This window comes from Equus asinus, chromosome 2 (genome assembly GCF_041296235.1).
Source record: "Equus asinus isolate D_3611 breed Donkey chromosome 2, EquAss-T2T_v2, whole genome shotgun sequence".
Classification (NCBI taxonomy): Eukaryota; Metazoa; Chordata; class Mammalia; order Perissodactyla; family Equidae; genus Equus; species Equus asinus.
In genome coordinates this window covers 135,934,997-135,953,976 of record NC_091791.1, presented here as the reverse complement: position 1 = coordinate 135,953,976, position 18,980 = coordinate 135,934,997, and the positions used below count along the sequence as shown (strand labels likewise).

General features: G+C 39.4%; 1 protein-coding gene across 1 annotated transcript in view; it reads left to right on the top strand.

The window, feature by feature from the left end:
- Positions 1-18,980, top strand: part of RAB8B (RAB8B, member RAS oncogene family) — a 66,999-nt gene that overhangs the window by 36,079 nt on the left and 11,940 nt on the right. Inside the window, exons 2-3 of the mRNA XM_070500443.1 lie at positions 13,152-13,212; positions 16,022-16,082. Of these exons, the coding sequence (XP_070356544.1) occupies positions 13,152-13,212; positions 16,022-16,082 (122 nt within the window). The remainder of the gene's footprint in view (positions 1-13,151; positions 13,213-16,021; positions 16,083-18,980) is intronic.

The following is an 18,980-nucleotide window of genomic DNA, read 5'->3' as shown; positions in this document are numbered from 1 at the left end:
GGAAAAGCCCTTCTTGCTACTCTTTCCCACGCTCCAGCAATGGTATCCTTTCACCCATTCCCAACCCCAGGGGCAACCTCCCCATTCTCTGGCAACAGAAAAGGTTATGCCATTAATATCTGTTGGCTAACTAATTTGACTTTAGTGTAAAAGAGTTTTGTCAATCTGTTCCCTCTCCATGTTAAATTATATCTAATTTGTTGAATGAAAGGTGGCCCAATACTACTCATTCCAAGGTCCTTTTCCCTGTTAGGGTCTGTTAACAGTGAGCTTGGGCCAAGTTCAAGGTTTGTTTCTCCCTGTTCTGCTGGCCATGCCCTCCCTCCAGCTGTTTCTAACTACACCACTGGTTTCTGAGAAATATCTGATAAGCAGTGCTTTGGCCGAGTGCTCACTCCATATCCCTCACTAGAGCCTTGCTGCCAGGGGTCTGCCAGCTCTCGTGCCTTGTGGGTTGCCTGGGACAATGCAGAGGCCTCAAGTACAGCTTTACCTTCTCCTCAGAGGTACAGGGCAGAGGCGTCCCCCTTCTCACCCCCCAGCAGGGGAGGAAGTCTTCTTCCTTCTCCTGTTGGAGTGGAAAATCAGAACTCCTTTGTTCGTTTCCTGGAGTGCCACTCCCAATAGTGACCACATTTATCTTCTTCCCATGTCCTTGGCCCAAATGGAACTCCTTTCCTCCAGGCAAGGGAGAAATATCCCTGAACCCCTGTTGAAATCAGAGTGACCAGCACTCCTTGCTCCTCCAAGCCTCTGATCTGCCCTCTTACTTTCCAAACTTGATCCACTTGCTGTCATCCCATACCTGATCAGCAAAGGCTTATAGGCCCTCTTGTATTGAACAGGTGGGGAGCGGGTAGTGCCTGCTGTTCCCTGGACTAAGTCTTCTAAGGTGCCTTCATCTCTAAAATTTGGTTCGGTTTTTCTACTACCATGAATGAATGACTGCTACCATATGTCATTTTTCCGGATAACTAATCATTGCTTTTTAGAAATTATGAACAATTCAGGCATACAAAAGTATGCCTAGTATAAAACACTCCCGTGTCCATGTACCACCGTCAGTTTCAGAAATAATAAATTATCGAGTTGACGTCCCTGTGAACCACCCCCCTAATCCCTCTGCTTCCATTTCCCTCCAGAGGTAACAGCTATCCTGATTTTGTTGATAATCATTCTCGTGTATGTTTTTATATTTTACTTACACATGGATGTCTATATAAGTGATTTTGGTATTTTTGAGATATTTCTGCAGTTGCTCTTTTTACTTAACATTATGTTTTTAGATTCATCGTGTTGATACACGTGGCTCTTGTTCACTGCTCCTAAATATTCCCTCGTGTACTGAGGTCCTCTCCTACCAGTGGACATTTCCGTTGTTGCTAGTGTTTGCTGTGATCTCCTCAGGGAGACATGGACATTCTTGTTCACATGTCTTTGAAAAGACCTGACCTTTAAATGCCAAAATTTTATTTCACCCTCTTTTTGTATTGGTCTTTGTGAATCTGGATAAGTTGCTGCATCTCCCTGGGCCTCAGTTTTCATAGGCACAAAGGGAGAACTGGACTAAACAATCTTTAAGGTAGTTTCCAGGTCTAGAATTCTGTGATTCCTTTTATACTTGCTTCCCTACCTCCTCATAGTATAAAGTATGTATCGATTATGAGCAACTGTTTAGCATGAGAATCAATTCAGGAAAAAAAAAACCTCTGTGTGTGTGTGTGTGTGTATGTGTGTGTATTTAAGTTCAAAATGAAAATGGCTTTGAGTCCCTTGGGAATGTTTTACAGTTTAAATTTCCTATTTATTGACTAGATAAATATTAATGAGAAAACTTGCACTGCTTTAAAGCCATCAAAAAATTAATGTTGAGGCCTGTTTGAACAACATGGAAGTGACGGTGGAGTCTTGTGTCTGGAGCGGACACCTTGGGCGGTGTTGCCAGCTGGGTAGGCTGCATGTAGCCTGGCGGCTCATGGATTGCTCATGAGTTGGGATGACTCAGGCTGGTCATTCTGGACATGAATTATTGTATTATGTGCTGCCAGAAAACGATGCTTTCTGAAAGGCCATTGAAATATGAAGGACTTTTTGACCCTAAATGTAATGCCCTTCAGAAGCTATGGTTTTTGAGATTGTATAGTTCTTTTAAATGAAAGAAGAAAAAAAAAGTCACCCCTTACTGCCAGGATGAGCTGTGGTTCTTGTTGCTGTCGATGTGACAGGCCCCTTCTTCTTTGCAGTCCCTAATCATTTGGGGCTAGAGCACGAGCCAGGTCTTTGGAACTGTAGGCACAGGGACTCTGCTGCAGTGAAGAACACGGCCTTAGCACAGAGGTGTCATGGGAGCCACTTAGGTTGCTTATTGTCCTTTTTTTCCTCCATATTTTCTGGTTCCTGGCTGAACACTAGATGAAATTACTTTCAAAGAAGTACTATAGTTATCAAGAAGTTTAATAACATTTATGCCAAGGTAATAGTGATAGCTGTTAGAATTTGCCCATTTTATATAGCTGTGAATATAAAATTTTATTAGTTAGATAGATTTGAGTATTATTCTAACAGGTACTATGATTGATTCAACAGCTTTTCCACTCTCTCTCCTATTTTTAGCAGCCCTGTGGATTGGGGGGAGTGTCCCAGCTTCAGGGATGCGCCTTGATTAATCTAAATTTAGGGATGGGTTTAGATTAATCCAATCTTGGTAACTGCCCACGGCAGTGATTGGTTCAGGAACTCAGCCTCAGCCCCGAGAACGTTCCCGTGGTTATAAATTCAGAAATGAGACATGAAGGAAAGGTTGCTGGAGGCTTTGGGGGAACATTTCTTCACTTTTAAGAGAGAGGCACAGAAAAATGATCTCTTTTCTTCTCGGTATTGCTGTTGTGATCAGGAACTGCTATCAGTCAGAGGATGAAATTGATACTCCCAGGAGGGCAGAGCCAAGGGAGATGCAGAGAAGTGAGCCGGAACAATTGGACTGAGCCCTCCCTGAACCCAGCTCACCACTGGGCTTGTTATATGAGTCAACAAATTACCTTAAGCTAGTTTGATTTGGGGTTTCTGTTATTTGCAGCAGAAAGCATCCTAATTGATATATTATTATTCTTATAACAAGTTATTCTTTTAATCCTGGAGTAGCCTCAGGAAGTTTTCTTTCCTTTAAATTTTAAAGTGAACATTAATCCATTGTATGTTCTACTGATGTTATTGTCAAACTAATTGTACTGTAAAGGTCTTCATTTTCTTACTGTAGTAAGATTTCTCTGCATCCTTACTATTGTTACTATAGTATACTAAGAAAACTTTCAACTTCTAAGGTTTTCTTAGCTCTCTCCACATTTAGTAGAATTTAACCTTTACTTAATTATATAAGAGTATTTAATCTTTCATTTAGTATCTACTGTATGCATGTTTCTGTGTGCAAGCTTACTGACAGAGAGAGGCTGGAGCCCTTGCTTGACGTGGGAGCAATTCAGAGCAATGTGTTAATAAGACCAGTAACACAGGATTGAATTACTGTGCAAAAGCCAGGCCTTGAGTTAGGGATGGACATGGCTAAGTGGAGAGCTGAGGAGGGAAGGAGGGAGGGGACTGCAGGGGTAGAGTGGCATCCTCAGAGAAGGCTGCTGGGTGAGGTAGCCATGCACGTCAGAGGAGAGGAGGTGTGGGGCCTACCGAGAGAAACAGAAGGCCGAGTGGACAGAGGCTCTGAGGGTTGCAGTTTTAGGAGAGCAGTCCATCCGGTGGGATAGGCTGTGTTGCCAGGCCAAGGAAGTTGGTTGGATTCACAGCTTCTTACATAGTGAGGTGACATTACTACAGGGATTGTTGAAAGTTTTTCTCACACTGGCATGCAGGGGAATTAGACCAGGGAGAGATGTTGGCATGACGTCCTGGGAAGCTATTATCATAATCCATGCGTTTAATGACAAGAGCTGTAGGATAATAGAATCTGAGTGTGCAACATCTTACATTTATATGGACTTTCAGAGTTCCCACAGCACAATCAAACACATTATCTAATTTATCTAATTAGATCCTGTCAACCTTTTTATGGATGAGGATATAGAGGTTCAGAGGAGGTAAGCAACCTCCCAAAAGTTGTTAACAGCAGAACCCGGCATTCAGTTTAGGTCTTTTGACTTCCAGGTCCAGTGCTTTTCAATAATACTATAAACAATATTTTCCATTTTTTGTGAAATTGAAGTTGTGCTAATTTGACTGTGCCCTACAGCATTTGTTTTATTGTAGGGGAGGAGGACTTCCCTTCTTCCTTTCTGGGTTCTTTGGCTGGTCTAATAATTAAATTGACATAAGACAAATGAACAGAAGAAAAGTAACAAATTTAATTTCGTATGAATGGGAACCCCAAAGATATGAGGCTCCTTGACAGTCAGACGATTCAGGCTTATATGCCGTCCTGACCTCAGAAGGGGAAACGGGTCTGGGACTTCAAAGGGAGAGGAGTACGATTCACAGGAAGATAGGAAGAGCAAATGTTTGGTAAACAAATGTGTGCCCTGCCATGCAGATGAGTCTTTCTGATGTGAAGTTACCTCTGGTGATAGCTGTCTTCCTGGTACAGGCCCCCTATCTAAGTTCCTTTAGGCAGTTAAGGGGGAGGTAAAAAGCTCTTCTTGAGTCTGTTGGGCCTTGATTTTTTTCAGTTCCAAATAATCCATATGCCAGAGTGGCACATTTCTGTGGCAGCCTGCTCTGAACTCCATCGGTTCCCTCCTATGAAACTTCCCTGAAAGTTTCTTTTTTTTAAATTTTTTTTAAAGATTGGCACCTGAGCTAACGACTGTTGCCAATCTTTTTTTTTTTTTTCCTGCTTTTTCTCCCCAAATCCCCCAAGTACGTAGTTGTATATTTTAGTTGTGGGTCCTTCTAGTTGTGGCATGTGGGACGCTGCCTCAACATGGCCTAATGAGCAGTGTCATGTCTGCGTCCAGGATCCAAACCGGCGAAACCCTGGGCCGCCCGAAGCGGAGCGCGCGAACTTAATCACTAAGCCACGGGGCCGGCCCCTCCCTGGAAGTTTCACATATTAAAAGCTGAGCTGGGGGCCTGCTTTGTGGCCGAGTGGTTAAATTTGCGCACTCTGCTTGGGTGGCCCGGGTTTTGCTGATTTGAATTCTGGGTGTGGACCTAGCACCGCTCATCAAGTCATGCTGAGGCGGCATCCCACATACCACAACCAGAAGGACCTACAACTAGAATATACAACTATGTACTGGGGGGCTTTGGGGAGAAGAAGAAGAAGAAAAAAAGAAAAGATTGGCAACAGATGTTAGCTCAGGTGCCAATCTTAAAAAAAATAAAAGCTGGGCTGGTGGCTGCGGAGAGAAGAATTGGGTTGGTAACTGAGTGGTACATGGCTCCATATCTATTGAATCAGTCTGTTAGTCCTGAGAATAGATCAGTTCAATTAAACAGTTGTGACTCATTCAGGAGGCAGTGATGCAGGCAGGCTCCCAAACTTAGGCCTGTATTGTATAAGCAATCAGGTATTTAATGAGAGGCATTTCTATGGAAACAAAAGGAAAACAATGGTTAATGTTTGGAGCAGACTATAATTCTAGTTTCTAAGTTCTGAAGGCAGCCAGTTAAGATTTCTGGATGTCAGGCCTGAAGCATCTTCAGATGGGATGAGGGCAGGCAGTGATAATCTGACAGATTTTCCTGGTTTTGCAGTTTGAATGTCTCTGGTGATCTTTCTGAGTGGCCACATAGCAACAGGCAGGAAAATTGTCTATATATGAGCTATTGTGCTGATTTCTCTGAAGAAATCAAGTTGTACAACTTTAGCTTGCATGGCTTCGGAAAAAGGGCAGTTTAATTCTCAGTGATTCCAGGTCAGGGTGGGAGAAAAATTGGAAACATTAGTTTGAACATTTGTAGCCAGATAGTTGAGGAAACTAGAAGAATTCAGAATCCAGTCCTGTTTACAGGTAAAAAAATCTAAACCTCAAAGACGATTAATAGCCCTAAAATGTACTATCTACAAAAGTAGAAACAGTTTTTCTCTCTAAAATAACCCCATTTCTATCAGAAATGATCAAAGAAAGACTAATTTCTTTGCACAACAAAGTCTCGATAAATTTGGCTTGATTCTTTACATAAGTGCAGCTAGAAGAATGATTGATCATAATATAGGCTCTTTTAAATCTGCTTTACTGGAATTTTTCATCAGGAATCTCAGATTGTACTTTTAAAAGCCTTGTGTCCAGGAAGCCAAGCCAAGGACTTGCTATCAGACTTTGCCAGTGATATGTATAGATTTGGGTGAATTCCTCTCTTCTCAAGGTCCCCCAAATATCCTGAATTTCCTGGGCCAGCCAGGAAGTGACTTTCCTTACTCACCTGGTAAAGCTGCTTGAAACTCTGTAAGCAAGGTACCAGGCCAATTTTTCCAAGGGGCATCATTGGTTCCATAAAGTCAACCTTAGTTCTTTAAAGCTGTCTGGTGATATCTGAGTCTGTGCATGTCTCTCTCAACTATGACATTCCAGTCAAAGCCTTGGTAATACAACCAATGTTTCCAATTCTGTCCTGCTACAAGGAGAACATGTTCTAATTGAACTTGTGCAAATAATTATATTGCCATGAAAATATAAGAATACTCACTGAGAGTTTCCAAATTCTGGAGGGATCAGGTAGGGAGAAAAAGTAATTGTTTCATCTTTGCTCACAAAGGTATACTTTACCAAATTGCTGTAAGTTGTAGCTAGCTTAAGAGAAAAAGTCTCCTTAAATCTGGCAAAAAAATGGTGAAAGAACTAGCAATATTTCAAAAAAAGTCATAAAAATTATAATCATCCTCATCAGTTCATTTAGTCTCAAGTAATTAATTCTTGGTGATCTTGATCTTTTGTTACCAGTTTTATGAAGCCGTTAGGGTTTTTTTTCATTAGAGTTCTATATTTCTCACCCAGTTCAGTGGTATGATCTGAAAGTTATCAGAAACCTGTATTTGATAGAGTCTTTTCCATTAATCTCTTTGAGGATAAAGCACTCTTGCAGGAACACTTTTGCAAAAGCATATGAGTTACAATAAGAACTGTGTGTAGATGACAGAAAACTTAAAAATGGCAATGGTTAAAGATCAGATGAGTGTTCATTATAATGCAATTGACAAGGAAATTTGGTTATTTCTGTGACATACAGCATTTTAAGATGATAACTGAAATTATGACTGTTAACATTATATATCAGATTTTTAAGAATTTCATATAATTTCTGGAACACTTGTATTAGTTACATTCACTCATACAGTATAATTTATTTTACAATGCTTCCTCTGTAATTTAACATACAAAATAAGCCTGATTAGTTTAATATCTCTCTTTTATAAGGAGAGAGAACAAATCTTTTGAGATGTTCCGGGAGCTCTGTGGAAAGTCCCAAAGTTATTTCAAGGTCAAAAAAACTTCATTTAGAATTTGATTTGGGGAAGTTTGTCAAAAATATCAAAAGGTTTTAAAACACTTGGTCAAATAGGATCATAGGTCAATGTGAAAAAAATACCTAGTTATCCATTTAACCATAGTGACAACTAAAGACTTCACAGGCAGAGTTAATACAGAAAGTTAATAGTTGTAAAAAAAGAAAAGCTTAACTCTTTTCATAGGGAAGACTCAGCTTTCTTAAGTAATCGAAAGACCTGATTAAGACAACACAGGAAATTATTTTGACAAGACACAAAATCTTTTCTTTCTAGTCAGATAACTTAAAAAGTAAAGAAAAATCTTTCATAATCTCTTTCAAGAAGCAGACCAGTAGTCCAAGAAAACTTTGTTCTGTTATCAAATGAAAGAAAATTGTTCAGTGTTACCTAAGTACACTATTGATATTAAATCTTATTTTTAAACCCTTATAATATCACTTCAGTTCTTATCCAAGTTGACTAACTATACAAGGTAAAATTTTCTTTCTCTTTTTCTCTCTTCCCAACTTTTTATTTAATTCATCCTTTATTTCTCCCTTTCCCATTTTGACATAGGCAGTTTTACTTTAGGACAAATTTACTTTCTTTTCCCTTACAAAAACCCGATATATGTAATGTCCATACCTCATACCTTTTCTTAGCCAAAATATATCCTGCTTTCCCTTGTATACAGAGTTGTTTCCCATATTATTTCTGGTAGCTTTAATTAAATATATTAGAATTTCTAACCCTTAAAAGCCTTCATTTTTAGTGAAAATAAAGAAGTAGACAGTTACAAACTCTCTTTTACATTATCATTCTGTGGCTTGGCAAATTTATAAATACATTTTATAATTTCCAGAAACATATATGCTTCGTCCTAGTACAATTTCTTTCAATAAGACATGTTTTCTAATAGATCCAAATTTCTTTAGTTCCTCTGTAATAAGAGGTCAAAAGTAGGTAAACTTAGACTTGTTTAGCAATTAATGTTTCAGTATTTTATCTTATTTGGAAGTGATCTAGACATCCAGTAAATTTTCTGTCATTTCATTTAACTTAGCAAAATTCTAAGGGTGGAAGTTACCAAAGATTTGAGAAACAATTTTTATGTGGAAATACCCTAACATATAATTATTGCTGAAAAGTTCACCTAAAAACTTTTATCTGACTTACATCTGTCTAAATCGTTTACCCTCAACAATTATGTTTAGACTACTCACAAAAACCTCACATGATATTGAAGTCACCCATCATTCTAAGCTACTTTTCTTGCTGACAAATTTTGTAGCAGAGATAACATGATTTTGTTTGACTTTTAGTAAACCTAGGTAGGATAAAAGTATTATACTTAATACAGATAACTAAAGATATGCTTGTTTTAATTAAGCCCACAAACTTAAACTAGCTTTTATTTACTGAAAATTATCCTAGATCATGTGGACTTGAAAAACATTTGGGTTAGTTTCTATTATATTGAGATTTGGAAATAATTCATAAACACTTAATTTTAAGCCAATTAAATAGAGCTTTCATACAAATTAATTTTGGCTGTGCTATCCGGAGGTGTTAAAGTAGCTTATCTATAACTTACACATAGAGACATACATAAACATACAGACAGTCACAAAGAGACCCTATAACTTCTGTTTTAAAATTTTAGCCATCAGTCAGGCACAACAGTATAAAACTCACTAGTTTATAAATAACAATTGGAATAAATTAAGTTTACTTGCTTGGATGGCTAAAGCTTTTTACTATTTGTGGAGAAGACTTCTAAGGTTTGTATTTGCCCTGACAAGTAATCTTATGGAGGCTGTGGCAAGGGAGACTTTATGGCAGTTTGTATTTTAAAAAGGCAGACCCCCCACTCTCCACCCGCCCCTTGACTTTTTTTCTTCAGTCTCAAGCAAGTTTTAGTTACCTCCTGGGGTGTTTACATTTCAAAGACATGGTAAGATTCACGTCTTCAAAGGACAAGAGAAAGAACGCAAGTTTTCTCTCAGGAGTTGTGGGTGTAGTTTTCTATTGTCAGAAGTCTAGGGTAATTACTATTTAAATGTTTCCTTCTTTCTGAGTGCACAGTTTAACCTTAGACTAACTCACCTTAGAGGGGAAAGCCTGTTAATGTTTCCGTTAGTACCTGAATATCAGCATCCCACCTGAGCCATTTCCCGGTCATTTGCAGGAGGGCTTGGGGGAATTTCTGGCTGTCTGTTTCTTCTGGTGGGGTGGGTTTGTGAATGGCCATTAATCTTTTAATTCCTCTTTAAATTTGATCTGAAAGTGGAGGTTAAAGGGCTTCATAATTTAGAAGATCTCCTGTTGTCCAGAGGACATGAATTCGTTGAGTAAGGGTCCAGGATATATCCACAAAGGACATTGCATAGAAAGGCCTGAAGCTGGCAGCTCTGATTGTAGAGTGCAGCAAAACGAGCCTTATTGTCCATCCCAGGTGCTTCTACTAAATTTACTTCCTGGCTTTTAGCATTTTCATGAGTAACATGTATTCCCTGGGTGTAGAGATTAGGTTGGAGTGCTCTCTGTAAATCTTGTAGGGAAAGGGAAGCTGAAACAGGCAGCTGGTGTTTAAGGGATTTTCTGGGGAACATGGAGAAGTGTTGGGAATTTAAGAGAATTTGCTCATGCGACGGGCTGAATTTTGAGAGGGGGAGTTTAGACCAGGGGCCCAGAAATCCGAAAGATCTTCTGGAGGGTCAGGAAATTGGGGATAAAGTGATATGGGTGGAGGGTAGGAATAAGAGGGTGGAGAAGGAATTTACATTAGATGTGGATTTTAATTTTTGTTCTAATGTCTGTTCTTCTGTCATATTGAGTCCCTAAGGCTAGCCATTATATTCTTTTGTATACACTTTTCAACTTGGTCTTTCCATAGGTATCGATAAGACAATTGTTTAGGATGAGAGCTCTCAAAAAATTTTTTTTTTCTCTTTTAAATATAGCCAATTCAAAGGATCCATCTTCTGGCCATTGACAAGTAGGATCTTATATTAATCTCAATAGCAATGCAAACCAAGGAAACAAGAGGCATCCCATAAGTGAGTGAAAAGTTGGAGCCCTCACAAGATCCAGAAAATTCATTTCCAAAGATAACCAAAAGGAAGACTTAGACACACATCTAGCTACAGATGGGGTGCAACCCACATTTCTGTCCAGCCATATTTTACAACAGAGACAAAAGAAAACAGTGACCATCTCTGCAAGGAAACAGGTCAATAGAAAACAAGACTACTCATAGCAAATTTTTACAAAAGTCACTATGCCCAAGAAACAAGTTAACCCAAATATTCTCTCCTGCTAACCTAAATTTAGAAAAAGAAAAGGAAACTCTTGCTTCCAACAGACCCTGCAGGCAGAGATCCAGAAGACTGATGTGGTAAGAATTCTTACCTTCTGCCATGCTTGTCAGAGGTCCCAGGATCTCTTCACTGCAGTAGCCTCTGAACGAGTAGGGTCCAGCCAGGGAGGAGCCTCATGTTGGGCACCAAAACTGTAGGGGAGGAAAACTTTTCTCTTCTTTCCTTTTAGGTTCTTTGGCTGTTCTAATAATTAAATTGACACAAGACATTAACAGGAGAAAAATAACAAATTTTATTTCATACATATAGGAACCCCAAAGATATAAGGTTCCTTGACAGTCAGGCAATTGAAGCTTATGTGCCATCCCAAGCTAAGAAAGAGGTAGGGGTCTGGGACTTCAAAGAGGGAGGAAGATAATTAATTCACCGGAAGATAGGAAAAGCAAATGTTTGGTAAACAAATGTGTGCCATGCCACGCAGATAAGTCTTTGTGATATGAAAAGTTATCTCTGATAATAGCTGTCTTCCTGGTACAGGCCCCCTATCTAAATTCTTTTAGACAGTTAAGGGAGAGGTAAAAAGCTCTTCTTGAGTCTGTTGGGCATTGATTTTCTTCAGCTCAAAATAATCCACATGCCAGAATGGCATTCTAGGGCAGCCTGCTCTGATGCCCATTCCTATCGGCTGGCTCCTGACAGCAGCATAAAGAAAAGCTAAATACAAGTTCACAACTCTTATAAACATTGAAATCCTGTGAATGGTGAAGAGGTGGTTAAGTATCACAGATAATGGTAGGACTTTCTCAAATAACAGAAAGGTAATCCTTCTAACAAATACGAAAAACAAAAGGCTGGGTCAGTAGAAAGTTTCCTGAATATTTTAAATGAATGGAGAGTAACTGAGACTTTAAGGGAACCTCAAAATGGCTTTGTTGAATGAAGGTGGAAAAGTTGCCCATGACTCCCAAATACAGGAAAAAACAACTTTGAAAGAACAGGAGTTATCATCTTCATAAACCAGAATAAGGAAAGTAGTCATTTGGACAGGCATTTTGATATACGTCATCTCTTATTTGAAACGTGAATGAACTATTAGATGATGGAATGTTGAACATCGATCTTCCAATTGAGCGAGTTATTTTCCAGATAATACAGTAGACAGTTTGAAAGTCATGATTTTTTTTTTCTTTTTTACTGTGGTAAAAAACATAAAATTTACCATCTTAACCATTTTTAAGTATCCTATTCAATAATGTTAAGCTTATCCACATTGTGGTAAACTGAATCTCCAAAACCTTCTCATCTTGCAAATCTGAAACTCTATACCCATTAAACAACTCTCCTTTTCCCCCTCCTGCCACCCCTGGTAACCATCATTCTATTAGCTGTTTCTATGAATTTGGAAAATTGTGAATTTTTTAAAATGTTAATATCAAGAAACATTTATTGGGGCTGGCCCGGTGGCATAGTGGTTAACTTTGGATCCTCTGCTTTGGCGGCATAGGGTTCACAAGTTCAGGTCCGAGGCGCAGGCCTAGCACCACTTGTCAAGACATGCTGTAGCTGTATCCCACATAAAATAAAGGAAGATTGACAAAGATGTTAGCTCAGGGCCAATCTTCCTCACACACACACACAAAAAAATCAGTGCATATTAAGTCTTAAATGAGTAATGGCCACAGTAAATTCTTTGTGATGCTAACAATATATTCATGCTGTGTTGCTAAGTTTTGCCTCTGCCACTGTAGACCCTGCAATGCTGAGGTACCTTAGAGGAGGAAATGTGAGCCAGATAACCTGGGGATAGTGAATATCATATTGTATTTGTTAACAGTACATGGTTATTAGTGAGGGGAAAGAATGATTGAGAAGCTGTTCTGCTGGATTAGCTGTGGTGTGATTGTTGTCTGTTTCAAGATTACAAATAGGCCTTAAATTGGCAGGGTTTTTTTTTTTTTTTCCGTTAGTCAGTTGCAAATTCTAAAGAAACAAATGGAATGACATGAAGGAAGACATTGTAAAGAGGTCCCACGGCCTTCTTTAGGGAAGGATGGGGCGTGAGGAGTAGGAAGCATTTCTTATATGTATTTCAAGAAGTAGAAAATATGGTGTGTTCTTAGTCTATCTAAGTTATATAACTTTGAGGGATATGATCCATTTGTGTCAAAATAATGAGGCATATAATACGTTGCATTTAACATGTGTGGGAATTCTTTGCAGAGTAATTAGCATTCCTTTCTTCAGCCTGTATTCAGAGGAAACATACCATTCACACCCTCTCTGTGTTCACATTTTCCAGTGCGTTGGAGAGCTTTTTTTCAATAGAAACCTTTGTCCTTTTCCTAATAAGACTTGGATTCTATTTGAAGAAATTTAACTTGTCTTTCTTTTTCTTGCAGGAATTGATTTTAAAATCAGAACGATAGAACTAGATGGAAAGAAAATTAAGCTTCAGATATGGTAAGTAAAAAATATATATATACACACAGAGTTCCTACCTTAATCAGAACTTGAAAGTAGGAATTAAAATGTGAATTGTGATGTTAGAGGTATCCTGTGATAGTTAAAACATTTTTTCTTTATCAGAACCAAGGCGAAATGGGTAAGTATTCAGTTATCTGCACCAAGAGTGGGAAGGTAAGGAATGATACCACTAACTCTTAGAGCCAGAAGAGATCTGAGAACTCATTCTTCCAAAATGGTAATTTTAGCAGGGAGGAAACTAAATTCAAAGAGTGTAAATTACTTTTTCATTGTAGCTGTGAAATCAGATAAGGCAAAGCAGTCAGGTGGTAGGAGCCCTGAACAGGAAGTACAGATGTAGGGTCTAGCCTTGATTCCTCTGAATTGAGGACTTGGGGCCAGTTGCTTCCCTTCTTAGGACCTGCTTTTTCTCACTTGTAAATTGACTGGTTAGACTGACGACATCTGAGTTCCCCTCCAGCTCTGATATTTTGTAATTTATTTGCATATGTCTTCTCATTAAATAAAACAATGAGGAACACTGGATTGGGAAATAAGGGAGAAAAAAGTCATGCCTCTCATCTCTCATGTTGCAATCCGCAAGGCAAAGATCTCCTTCTGAGCATCCGTCTCTGGTTAATTTCTGAAGAATTTATCCAGCTACGGTGAATAAATGTAGTTCTTCCAGATTGCCAGGTTGAATGTTTTTGGTTTGAACTCAGAAGCTCTTCTTAGGTTTTTTTTAACCTCCTATAAGCTGGTTTAATTTCTTTTTGGAATAGGCCCTTCTATATAGAGGGAGCCATATACAGCTATTTAGATGGGAGCCTTGAGGAAGCTTTTTGATGATGGTTACTTATGTAATGTGTGATGATGACAGCAGTAGACAAAGCTTGGAAATTTAAAATAGCATAGACTAAGAGGGAGGCAGGACAAAATTATAAAGTAATATATTAATGAGCTTTTTCCTTAGGCTGTTTTTCTCCTTTGACTCTCAGAACTGGGAGAGAACTAGAACATTACATTGAAATCCCCTGGTCCTTCTTTTACAGAGGAGAAAACTAGGACTTAGAGTGGTTAAGTTCATCTGACAGCATATGTCTGCCTTAGTGATACAGCTGGGGCAACCGCCAAATCTCCTGGAACGTCATGTCAGCTTTATATATTAACCTAGGGTAGTGGTTCCCAGTGTACTTCATTGGAAAACATTGTGAACAGTACCATAGGCTGCCCTTTTCATCTATTGGTATATAGTAAGAAGCCAAATATAAAGCTATCAAAAAATTTTTTTAAAGAGGGAAGCAAAGAGAATTTTTGACTCTGTGCTGTATAGTCCTGATCATAGCAATAAGGAGTGTTCTAGGAGCCTGTGGATGATCAGCTAATTAGAACTTAATATAGATGGCCATAACATCACGGCACTATTTCTCAATACTGTCAGCAGCAAAATAGTCTTCATTCAATCTTCATGACCTGTGAGGTTTCTCTTCCTTCCTTGCTGCAAAGCTGGTTCTAAATCAAGCAGTATGTTAGAATCAAGAAAATATGGTTAGTCTGCTCCAAGGTACTTGGCTTCTGTTTTCCCCATGATTTGTTTGGTGTATACCAAAGAAGTGCCCCGTGTCTCTAATCCTGATCAGTGAAAAGAATGGCAGGATAAGATGACTGTGGTGTGAGGCCTGGCCCTGCACTAAACTGCCAAGACCTAGGATGCTTGAATTTCATTCAAGGAGATGAGCTGTCTAGGGGCAGAGCTGGGACCACAGCCCACCTGAGCCTATTTCCTCTTCTGCAGAACAAGGGTGATGGTAATGTCACCACAGTGGGCTATGGTGGGCATCATGTGAGCACCATGTGAAAGTATTTTCTAAGGTATATATAAAGGTTAAGGTATTTATTAATGTTTTTAATTTACCATGTTTCCCTTGGGCCTTCATCTCTTGTTTGGGTTTGATATGCATTCGATTTCTAGTATATTTCCACACATGCCTCTTTCTCCCCAGCAATTAAATTGTCTGTACAGTGTAGCACAGGGAGTGAATTAGTTCTGGCTGTAAGTGGCAAATTTAGGAATATTGATTTTCCCAGATAGCAAGGAAGTTTGAATTCCTTTATAGGGATTGCTTCAATAAATGTAATTAGAAACTTTTGTATTTTTCAGAATATATTTTAATGGTATGCCATCAGCTAAAAAGCAAGAATGTATGAAAGTTGATGTAATTTTGAGGTGTTGTCCATATTTTGAAGTCTTTGGAAACATTGTCAAGAATTATGTATTGAACTCCAGGCTCCCATTTAATCATGGGCTCCATAGCAAAGAGGTTGAAGAGATCGTTTTAGTGTGCTCCGCTGAGCAGAATTTACCCAGTAGTCAGTCCAGCCCAATTGCTTGCTTTGTACAGAAATCAGACTTTCAATCAAGAAAGCAAAATGCCTTAATCATTAGGCATTTATAAAGAGGATTATAACTCTAGGAGTCCAAGAATTATTCTCGATTCTCTCCCACATGTGTTTGACTATATAACATGCCGCTTCCCAGAGGGCCATGCATTTTCCTGTTGTGTTGTTATCATCAAGGTCCAAGGTTTTTACCCAAGTCATTATGAGCTCCTGACAGGCTCCATGGCTACCACCGCCTCCGGCTCACAGATGCATAGCAGTCTCTCTTTGTGTCTCATTCCCCTTTCCCATGAAACCACTGCATTTGTGAGCAGATCAGAATTATATCCCCTACAGCCTGGAGTCTCTCCTCAGTGATGCTGCTGATGACTTTTAAAACCACTCTCTCCTTTGTTTCAAATTTTAGGGACACAGCGGGTCAGGAAAGATTTCGAACCATCACAACAGCGTACTATAGAGGAGCCATGGTGAGTGTGTTTTAGGGGTTTGTAACTCTTCAGGTGAAAGTAAAACATGAATATTCATTTGTCAAGTTTATAGGATGCAAGCTGGAGTCTAGTACAATGGGGAAAATGGATTTTTTGATATGAAAACAAGACATTTAAAGGGTTTTTCATGTTTTGTGTTTAGTAATTGTGTGGTTTGCCATTGGTCTTCATAATATGAATCAGGTAATTAGCTTGTAGATGTTTCCGAATTCTTCCACACGTTCTGAGGTGATTGCATAGTTTTGTGATCTTTCCTTTTATTAATACTTTCTGTAATTCTTAGGAAACTTCAAATTCTGTGACTGAGTATTCATTTCTTGCACCCTCTCATCATTCAGCCCTGCCACCATCATCCCTTATTTCTCACCAGGTCCACAACATCTACTGCTTATGGCTCATCTCTCTGGATTCTCCTCCAGCAGCATTCTGCCAGCTGGCCAGGAAGTAGCTGAATGATCTGTGATTCTTTGAGGCTTATAATCTGGTGAATCTGGACTACCAAATCCTTCTTTACTACATCCTAGCCTCATCCTTGTTATCATAACTTCATCACTTGGATATTTTCCATCCTAAGATGCTTCATCTATACAACGTGTTTATATTGCTTGTTGCCTTGGGGCAGATTCTGTGTGGTGCTGAGAGTACAGTGGTAAATAAGGCAGCTTAGAAGCAGAGCTGTACTGAACCATGCCTAGAATGACAGGCCCAGACCAGGGCTTTATCTCTGGCTTTTAGGCCTAAGTCAGGCACATGTTGGAGCTATGAATTATGATGAAACCCAAGGTGTCAGAGAGTCTTTGAAGTCTGAGTAGTTGAGATCATGAAGCTCAACCCAGTAGATTCTGGAGTACCAGCTGCCATCATACACAGTTCATCATACTCAGCTCACAAAAATCTCTTGTGCTCCTGGGAGTGGTGTCAGGGTGACGGAGCTGAAGGGATGATAGCTGTCCCCTTGCCTCCAGGAAGATGTAATCTGAACCCACAGATCCGTTCGTTATCATGCTGCTCTCTCTTCCTTCTCCACTGCCTCTCACCCTCATTATCTGAGTACCAGTAATTCATTCCCACAAAAAGATTAGGGATTCCCATTTGAAGCTGTATCACCTTTGCACTATACATCACTAAGCAGTTTATATGTATGTGCTCTCCACACTTCACCCTTTAATACTTTTAAGATTGTGAAAGGCCATCATTTCAGAAAGACAGTTGTGAGCTGTTCTCTATTTTGCTTAGATTGGAATCAAAGGGAAGGGACTTATCTTGTGTGCCGGGAAGAAGTTTGTTGTTTCTTTCCTCCAGGAACGATTTTAGGCATAAATAAGAACATCTTAACAGAGATGATTTGGAATAGTTTACAGGTAATTTTGATGAGAGGCATCTTAGAAACACAGCCTTTTCTATTGAGCAGTTTTTTTATTTTCTAGGAGCGGTATCTTGGCACCACTTTCATGCTCATTTTCACTAGAGAGTGGACAGAAGCACTCAGAATGTAGAGGAAATGTTTCTCTTGAATAACTAGCTCTAGTTCATGGTATGAGGAAAGAGGTCATTGAAATGTGTTATTTAATTTAGGTGTGAGGATCATCCGTCGTTCCCATTTATCTGCTGCCTAGTCTTTCTTCATATGATTTCAAATAATTAGAAATTGTTGCTATTCTAAGATAGAATTGTCTTTTCCATTTTGAAGGTAGGGGTTTTTGTCCCTGTTTTTTTTTCTGCTGTAATGCCAGTGTCTGACCCGTAGTAGATGCTCAATAAATACTTGCTGAAGGGGTATTGATCTTAGGTAGATCTTCAGGAAATCCTGCTCTCCTCGAGCCTTGGCTCTCTCAGCTCATCTGTTCCAGTGGGATGTGAGCCCCTCACGTTCTCGTTGGAGCCCTCATGTTCTCTCTGGATCATGTTCTCATTTTCAGCAAGTGGTGGTTCTGGCGGGTTTAGTTTGGTTGGTTGAGGTATGCAGCATGTTGATAAGCACTGTACTGGACCTGCTACCACGGTGGAGTCCTTTGGTCTGTTTCAGACTATGCAGCAACACTCATAGTCACAGCTGTAACCCTGATGGACAGTCAGGCATTTGGGACAAAAAAGGACCATATCCTTACATTATCAACATCTCTCATAGACCAATACTATCTTGTGAATTCTAAGGAAGCTGTTCTTATTATAGGTATATACCACATGTATAATGTTTTAACTGATAGGAACATAGGAAGTAGTTGAAGGGTTTCTGCTATTGAAACCAACGATAGAAATTAGTAATAGCTGCCATTTATTGAGTCTAAGCTGTGTCCTGGGTTCTAGGTGAAGTCCTTGGGTTCAGTAGGTCCTCAGAAGAACCCAATGTGGAAGATATGCTGTCCTCATTTTGCAAATGAGGAAGTGGAGACTGAGAGGGATAAAATAACATCTCCAGGATCTCCCAGGTGGTACATGGTCGCGTGTGGGCTTGACGCCTCTGACTCCACAGCCTGTGCCCTCAACCGCTACAGAGTTCATACTTCCTGTGCTAACCACCCAGCGTGCCACTTGACACACATGAGGCAATAAAGATCAAGGTTGTGCGTTTGGCCCAAAGGTTATAGAGCTCTGGCAGTTATTTGGTTAATTTTAATATTGTAGGCAGCTAAACTCTTTGAGTCAGGAATTATTCAGACTCCACTTTGGTATTTTTTTTATTGTGATAACATATACATAACATAAAATCTATAATTTTAAGTGTACAGTTCTCTACTTTGATTTTTTAAAAATAAAATTATTTGCATTGACACTTGTAAAATCTCCTTTACAGTGTAGCCCAAGTGAAACATTTCATTTGAGGCCAGCAGGAGGGCGGATAGAGGAGAATATTGTTTGTTATTTAAACCATACTGT